Source organism: Talpa europaea (assembly GCF_964194135.1).
Source record: "Talpa europaea genome assembly, chromosome: 12".
Classification (NCBI taxonomy): Eukaryota; Metazoa; Chordata; class Mammalia; order Eulipotyphla; family Talpidae; genus Talpa; species Talpa europaea.
In genome coordinates, this window is record NC_140079.1 from 102,860,380 (window position 1) to 102,868,553 (window position 8,174).

General features: G+C 73.1%; 1 protein-coding gene across 1 annotated transcript; it reads right to left on the reverse strand.

Moving 5' to 3' along the window:
- Positions 1 to 3: 3 nt before the first annotated feature.
- BAIAP3 (BAI1 associated protein 3) lies at positions 4 to 8,174 on the reverse strand (the record flags this gene model as incomplete). The annotated part of the gene is made up of 33 exons (XM_084250281.1): positions 4 to 715; positions 819 to 1,024; positions 1,090 to 1,213; positions 1,299 to 1,419; positions 1,480 to 1,560; positions 1,660 to 1,731; positions 1,869 to 1,977; positions 2,044 to 2,123; positions 2,214 to 2,282; positions 2,364 to 2,555; positions 2,670 to 2,762; positions 2,874 to 3,017; positions 3,091 to 3,214; positions 3,459 to 3,589; positions 3,671 to 3,719; positions 3,802 to 3,899; positions 3,986 to 4,042; positions 4,166 to 4,256; positions 4,336 to 4,460; positions 4,801 to 4,921; positions 5,160 to 5,263; positions 5,351 to 5,446; positions 5,588 to 5,695; positions 5,893 to 5,995; positions 6,094 to 6,171; positions 6,268 to 6,312; positions 6,491 to 6,686; positions 6,773 to 6,839; positions 6,910 to 6,969; positions 7,284 to 7,391; positions 7,616 to 7,696; positions 7,817 to 7,904; positions 7,939 to 8,174. The coding sequence occupies 33 exons, from the start codon at positions 8,172 to 8,174 to the stop codon at positions 612 to 614; spliced, it is 3,561 nt and encodes a 1,186-aa protein (XP_084106407.1). The 3' UTR covers positions 4 to 611.

The window sequence follows — 8,174 nt, forward strand, 5'->3', positions numbered from 1 at the left end:
GGAGACACGCGTGATCTGTTTCTTTGCGCTGGGTCCGTCAGCCCCGGGGAGGGCAGCTGGGCGCACGCTGGGGCACAGCATCCCCCAGCTTTAAGCCTGGGAGCCAGGAGGGGGCTGGAGGCGGTCGCAGTCCAGGCCGGTCCCTTCGCAGACCGTGTGGGTGGGGGGTTCTGGAGCCCAGCTGGGTGAGGCCGCGTACGCATGCACCGGGGTCCGGGGGTGACTCCACCAAGGCTTGGCGTCCCGGCTCAGACTCAGACCTTCCTGCCTCTCAGCCCTGGGAGGCCGGCCCCAGCAGACGGGACGGGACTGGACTCTGGACAACTCTGGGCCCACGGCCTCCGGGGGTGCGTCTGCCCTGCTGTGTGATGCTGGCGCGTGTCCCCGCCTGACCCCGGCGGCAGCACTGCCTGGGACCCGCGCGGCCGGTCAGCTGTCCAGATTCAGGGTGGGCGCAGGGGCTTCAGCGCACACGGCACAGCCAGAGCGAGTGGGGGCGAGGGGCCGGGGTCTCGCCGTACATAGACACGTGCACACGCGTGGGGGGGGGCGCCGAGTGTTGGCCACAGGGCGAGGCAGGACACCATGGGGACATGGGGCGTGGCCACGGCTCAGGGGTCCGCCTCCATGCACTTCTCCAGCTCCTTGAGCCTCTTGACAAACTCCTGGGCCTCCTTGTCCGGCCGGCCCTCCAGCATCCTCAGGGCAGACTTCACTGCAGGGGGCAGGCGGCGTCGGGCCTCGCCCTCCCCCCACTCGCCCTGGGCCCCCACCGCGCACCCCACTGGCCCTGGACCCCTGCCCCGCACCCCACTCACCCTGGGCCCTGGGCCGGCGCAGGTGCAGAGTGATGGGCTGTGGGCCCCTGACGCTCCCTCCCACGGGGTGCCTCGCGACGCCGCACACGCCGCCCAGGCCGAGGGCTGCCTCCCCCGCGAAGTCGTTGGTGGACAGCCAGTCATGGTCCATGACCGTGAACAGCACGCAGGCGCCGCGGCGGCGACAGGCCTCTGCCGACACGGAGCTGCGGAGGGATGGTCACCAGGAGCCGCCCGCCCCGGCGGGCGGTGGGGCGGGAGGGGCACTCACAAGTGGAAGAGCTCCTCGTACACGGGGTGCAGGGTCCGGCTCTTGACCTGTGTCCTCTGGCTGCGGACCAGCGGGAAGAGGTGTGGCGGGCCCAGCTCCACGATCACAAATGGGTCGCTCAGACCTGGGGGGCCAGCCGTGAGCGCTGAGGCTGCCCGCGCCCCACCCCTGCGCTCACCCCGTGCCCGCACCCCGCGCCTGCACCGCACCGTTGGCATCCAGGGGCGGCAGGTCAGCAGCGTGCAGCACCTCCACGGCCAGCCGCTGCTCGGCCACCTCGTAGTGGCAGCGCACACTCAGGCGCCCGAACCGGCTCTGCTCCAGGGGCCGCTGCAGAGAGTCGCGTGAGGAGAGCCCGGGCTCCCGCCCCACCCACCAGGCCCGCGGTACCTGCTTGAGCTTGTCCAGGTAGTACTGCTCGATGCCCTCGCGCACGGAACACCGATGCAGGCGCAGCTCCTCCTCCAGTCTCTGGGGGCACAGGGGGCAGGTGGGGGCCCCGGCAGGTCCGCTGGCCCCTGCTGCGCGCCCATGCACACCCTCTCCCCCGGGCGTCCCGGCCAGGCTCACCTGGTAGCTCCCGTTCCTCAGGCGCTCCAGGGGCAGGCCCTGGCCCTCGGCGTGGAAGAAGCAGACCAGGGCCTGCAGCGGGGAGGGGGGCGGGCGGCGGGAGCTCACATGGGGCCGACTGGAGCCCCAGCAGGCGCGGCCCTGACTCCCTCACACCGCGTGGACAAGGCAGGGGCTGCAGCCAGCGGTGCCGGCGCCACCGCACTCACCTCCAGCGTGAACTGGAACCGGCTGTAGAAGTCGGCAGAGACATCGCGGTGGGCGCCCAGCGCCTGCAGGATGGCCCGTAGGAGCAGCTCCCAGAGGGCCTCCAGCATCCTGCGGGGGCGCACCGTGAGCACCGAGCCCGCCCGCGCCCGCCCGCGCCCGCCCGCCGGCCCGCACCTGCTCAGGCACGCCTCCTCCAGCGCCGCGCTCAGCAGCACCAGCTTCGCGTCCAGGTACTTGAGGAGAGGGGCCGCCGCCTGCAGGGCGGTGTCCTCAACGGGGTGTCCTCAGGGCCCCCACGCCCCGCGCTGCCTCCCCAGGCGCACAGCGGCCCCCACAGGCCTCACCTCCTCGCTCTGGATGGAGTCCGGGGAGAGGCTGACGTGCTGCACGTACTTCGTGATGTCGCCCGCCATCTGCGGGGGTGGGGGGGCTGCGCTCAGCCGGGCGGGTGAGGGAGCAGCGCCCCGGCCCCACCCCCGCCCCGCCCCGCCCACCTGCGAGGTCAGGTGTGCCGTCACGGTGCCGGCCTCCTGCTGCAGGTTCTCCTCCAGGGCCTGCGCGCAGCTGAGCAGGGGGCGCGGGAGCAACCCCTGGGGTCCCGGGGCCCCCTCCGGTGGGGCCAGGCCCCGCAGCGCCTGCCCGGCGGCCTTGCGCACCAGCTCCAAGTCGTTGAGCACCACGCAGAGCTGGGGAGGGCCAGAATGGGTAGGGTCCAGCCGCCACCGCCCTCCCACACAGAGCCGCAGCGGACGAGGATGGGTGGGCGCCAGCCGCCCGGCTCTTCCCACCTGCCAGCTCACCTGCTCACTCGCCGCCTCGCCCACCGCCCTGGGCGGGGTGTGCACCTTCTTCCGCAGCACCTCGGTGTAGAAAAGGGCCGCCTCACCCAAGTCCTGGGGTGGGCGATGGGTGCTCAGGAACTGGGGCCTCGTCCCCCGGCCCTGCCGCCCCTCCAGGCCCTGAGCGCCTCCCTGCTGCGGTCCCCACCCCCAGAGAAAGCGCACCTGGCTGAGCTGGGCGCCCAGTTCCCGGGCCTGGGCAGGGTCCGGCCATGCCAAGCGGGCCCAGAGCTCCTGGATGTGGCTGAAGCAGAGGCTTGCAGTGGCCGCAGAGCTGCTGTGCTTGGAGGAGGCCTCCGTGGGCTCCAGCTGGGGAGGCAGGAGGAGCTCCTGTGGCTGGGGCCCCAGGTGAGCCCAGCATGCCGGGCAGGGCCTCACTCACTGTGTCCACGTCCACGGCGCCCTGGAGCCGCCACTTGGCCTGGTCCCGCAGCGCCTGCAGCCAGAGCTTCACGGCGGGCAGGAACTGCTCGTGGATGCCGGCCAGGGCCAGGGAGCGGCCGTCCCTACATGGGAGACCAGTCAGATCCCACCGGGTCTCACCTTGAGCCGGGTGTTCTAGGTCAGCCCAGCAGGGCTCGCCCCAGGGCCTCCCTCCCGGGCCCCTCCTGTTGGGGACGGTAGGGGGATGTTATCTAGGAAGGGAGCAGGGGAGAGAGGACTAGGGAAGAGGCACAGGGAGGGGAGGACAAGGTGGACAGGTGAGGGTGTGGGACAGGTAGGAGAGGAACAGGTGGGGGCAGTGCCCACCGGCCGGGGATGCAGCGCCAGAAACGCTGGATGTCCGCCAGGGTCAGGTAGAGCTCGAGGAGCGCCGAGGCCACCTCGGGGGTCAGCTTGGGGCTCAGCTCCTCTGCGAGCACCCAGGCCTCCTCAGCCACCTGCCCAGAGGGTGGGGTCAGGCGGCCAGCAACAGGGAGACCCGGCCCCTTCCTGGATGGGGCTTCCCGCTGCCCCCTCACCAGACACTCCAGCTGCCGGAAGGTGAGGGTGAAGATGTCGATCTTGATGCTGCAAAAGACACACCTGGAGCACCTGTCCTCCGGCAGCCCCTGCAGCCCCAGGAGCGCCAGGAGAAGCCCTGCGCCCACACCTGTGGAAGAGGCCGGCGTAGATGCCATAGCAGGACTGCAGGTCGTCGTAGACGGCATCGGCCAGTGCGACCAGCCCGGCAAGGCGCTGCGGCCCCGGCTGCAAGGCAAGGACCCAGGCTGGCGCTGACCTCGGCACACGCCCAGGGCCCTGCGGTCCGCCCTGGCCGCACCTCTGAGCCCCACCTGCTCCCGAGGACTCTTGGCGTTCAGGAGCCTGTCGTACCATTCGCGGTTGCCTCTCTGCCAGGGAAGCAGCAGGTGGGAGGAAGCGGGCGGAGAGCCTCTCTCCGCTGGCAGATTGGGCGGGGCGGGCGGGGCGGGGCAGGGCCGGGCATTTGGCCAGGAGGCAGCGGCCTGACGCACCTTTAGGGCTCCAGCGATGTCCATGTTTAGCCCCGTCCTGAAGGGGCAGACCTCCGAGGAAGGCTGGAAGAGCTGCAGTTTGCCAAGACACCTGGGCGAGGGGCCATCTGCTGCCTGGCGCTGTCCCAGGCAGCCCCTCCCCGCAGCCCACACCCCAAGGCGGCACCCACTTCAGCAGCAGCTCCAGGCGGTCGACGGCCGTGCTGTTGGTGGCGGGGAAGTAGTCTCGGAGCTGGCTCAGCAGCCCCAGCCCAAACTCGGCGAAGGCGGAGAAGCTGTCGGCCAGGCTCTCCTCCTGGGGGCAGGCCCTCGGTCACCCCGCCGGCTACCTCTCGGCGGCCCGAGCAATCCCGCAAGGATTGGCCCCGCAGGTTTCTCTGCCGCGAAACCTCCAACCCCACGGGCCTGCCCCTGCCAAGCGCGCCCTATCTGCCTCTCGGGACCCTGGGCGGGCAGGCCGCTGCCCCGGGGCTCCAGGCGCGGCGCTGCCCGGCCTCGATCGGCTGTCCCTTGGTTCCCAGCTCCCCAGCCCCCACGGTGACCACGAGGGCAGCGCCCCGCTCCTCGCTGGCCGCCCGCTATGGGCCTCAGGACACCTCAGGAGCAGCATCTGCGGCCACCGCGGCGGTGCCCACCTGCTCCTGGGGCAGGGAGGCGGCCTCCTCCCAGTGCGCCTGCACGTCTTCCAGCAGCCCCAGCAGGTAGCCGTAGTCCAAGGTGCGGGCCTGGTGGTGGCGGCTGCTGACCTGCCAGTGCCTGTGGGGACCCAGCCTGGGGTCAGGGGGGTGGCAGCAACTTCGGAACACCCCCGGGGTGCTGCAGCCCGCCCCCAAGAGCCGGCTCTCTCACGCCCTGCCCTTGCCCCTGCCCCCGGCCCGCCCGCCCACGGCCCGCCCCGGACCCGCCCACCCGGCCCCACCTGTCCATGGGCCCCACCGCGGCGCCGCCAATCACGGGCCCCGCCCATGGGCCCGCCCCGGCCCCGCCCACTCACAGCACCGCCAGCTGCAGCGCGGACAGGTCGCTCTGGGCGCCCAGCAGGCAGAGGACGGTGGCCGCAGGCCCGCTGAGCTCGCCGCGCCAGCCGCCGGGGTTGGGCTGCGGAGCGGGCCAGGTGTGGTGGGGCTGGGTGGCCGGTCCCCTCCGCCGGGGCCTGGCCTCCCCACCACCCCGGGGTGCCGCTACCTCCTCAGCCAGGTGCTCGAACTGCAGCAGACGGCTGAGCAGCAGCAGGTAGGACAGGAAGCCGGGCCTGCCACGCCGGCTCAGGGCCGTGTCCCTCTGGAATGCGGGGCCTGTGGTCAGCCCTGCCCAGCCCCCTGGCAAGGTGCAGGCAAGGGGGCATGCAGGGCGGGGGTGCAGGACGGGATGCTTGGTGAAGGGGAGCGGGGCAGGGCACGGAGGTGCAGGTGGGCTTCCCACCTGCGTGGTGATCAGCTTGAGGACCAGCTGGCAGTCCCCCTGCACGCGGGAGGCGCTGGAGCGGGGCTCCAGCTTGAACCAGCGGTCCACCCCGGCCACGGGCACCTCCTGGGGGAGGGGTTCAGACTGGTCACCCCTCGGCCGCTTTCCCAGACGGTGGGTCATGGGGTACATGGGCCTCGGCCTCCCAGTGCCAGGCGACCCTGCACGGGGTAGGTGCTGGGGGGAGGCCCTCCATCCTGCAGAGCCCCCACAGCCGAGGCATCGAGGGGCACAGCCCCAGCACATGCGGGGTGCAGCCTCACCCGGATGGGGATGTCCAGGCGCCCCAGGAAGTCATCCGTGTGGTCCTCACCAGCCCCTGCCGGGCCATTTGTGCGGGCTGCCTTGACCACCTGCTTGAAGTACCTGGCACGGGGGGCGGAATCACACCTGCGGACCTGTGGCCAGGCTGGTGCCCTGGGGTCACGTGCCCTGGACGGCGCCGCTGGGGGCCGCCTGCCTACCTGCCCATGCCCTTTAGGCCGATGACTTGGTTCAGCTTCCGGCACGCTTCCACCAGGGAGACGTCATCGTCGTGGTCCCTGCGGGCAGCACGTCTGGGGCCCGGCCAGCGCTGGGCCTCCCGCCCCCCCCCCCCCCGTCCCCGGCCAGGGGCCCACAGGCACAGGGGCTGATACCAGACGTCCAGGCGCAGCTGGTCTGTGCGGACGTCCTCGACTTCACTGTGAGGACAGGGGGTGCCGTGAGGGGTGTGGGCTCTGTCCAGCGCAGCCAGGTGGCCACGGACTCCCAGCCTCGGGCTCCCAGGTCCCCTCTGGACTGGCCGGGAGCAGCCCCCGGTGGCCACAGCCCCCACATGCACCCAGACCGTGGCGCGGGGGTGCTGGGCGTGGGCCTTACAGGAGGAAGTGCTCCGTCCAGACGGGGTTCAGGGTGCTGCTCTGGACCGCCGTGGCCTGGACGCACTTGGCCGGCAGGGGGCCGCCGCGCGTGCTGCCCTTGGGGAGGCGGGAGCGCTGCTGCGGGTACCGGGCCGCCTCCCATGGGGCACCCGAGGCTGGCAGGATGCCCAGCACGCAGTACGGGTCGCTGGAGCCTGGGGCACAGGGCACACTCAGCGCCCGCCTGGACCCTGCCCCGGCCACCAGGCCCGTGCCACACGGGCAAGGGGCGGCCACTCACCGTTGGGGTCTTTGGCCAGCAGGTTCTTGGCCCGCATGACAGAGACTTTCAGGGCGTACGTGGGGGCCTGCAAGGAGGGGCGCTGAGGCCTCCGGGGCCTCACCCACCCCAGCGCCGGGCCCCCGGCCGCGCCTCACCTTGCTGTCCTGTGCCCGCTGCAGCGCCGCGGCGTGTTCCTCGGGGCTGGCGCCGAACACCTGGGGGCCGCGGCCTGGTCACTGCCGGGCTGCAGCCGGAGCCTCGAGGCAGAGGCCCATGGCGGGGGCTGGGGGGACCTCTGTCCTGCCTATCGCCTGCCCTTCCCTGCCCTTCGTGTGGCCTGTCTGGACCTTCGTGCCAGCGCTGCCCGTGCCCTGCCCTGCCTGCCGCTGCCCCCAGCACGTGCGTGTACGCCGTGGACTGAGTGTTGGGGGGTGCTGGGGACCGCAGCGGGGTCGCTGCTGGGAGTGGTCTCAGCCCCCAGAGCAGGGCGGGCCGGGGGCGGGCCGGGGGCGGGGCCGGCGGCACTCACCTGCCGCAGGTATTCCAGCAGGGCCTCCTGGTCGTCCACCTGGTCAGGGCCCATGGCGCCCGCTCGGTGCAGGACCGTGTACAAGGCTTCCTCGTAGAGCATCTCCACCTGCGGGCGGCCACGCTGAGCCCGGCCACGGGGGCCTTGGGTGCCCGGCGTCCACCTGCTGTGGGCCCGGCCCCCAGCCTTGGCAGCTCCCGCACCAGCCAGGCCCAGTCGCCGCCTCAGGGCCTTTGCGCCTGCTGAGCCGGCCCTGCTGCTGGCCGCCCCGTCCCCAGCCCCGGGGCAAGCGCACCGCAGGGGCTCCCCCTCCCGAGGCCGGCCCCCCCTACCTCCTCGGGGGTCAGCGCCCTCAGGCCGCGGGCGGGGTCCACAGGCTCCGCGGGAGCTGGTGAGCTGCTGCGCAGGAGGACCTGCGGGGCCGGGCAGGGTCACTCCGGGCGGGGGTGGCGGCCGGCCGGGATGCCCAGCGGGAGCGGGAGCGGGAGGGGGAGGGGGCCGGCCCACGCCCGCCGGGGCAGCACCGGCCTCACCTCGGGACGTGGCAGGCACCGTCTGCCGTCCCCCTTCCGCAGCACCAGGCGCATGTGGGCGAAGAACTCGGCGCCGCCCGCGGGCGTCCTGAGGGAGAGGGCCAGGGTGGCGTGGGGCCGGCAGCCGCCCCCCGCACCAGCAGCCGCAGCGCCCGCCGCCCGCCGCCTTGAGCCGGGCAGCTGAGTGGGAGCAGCAGGCGCTGGAGGCCCGAGGGGCCGAGCGCGCGCGGCCGGGCACGCACCAGGCTCCCGTGGCCGGTGGGTCCACCAGGGCGCGGCCGGGCTCCTCCTCGGCGCGGCGCCGGAGGGACGGGCGCTGCCGCAGCACGCTGCTCTTGAGGCCCTGCAAGGCCGACAT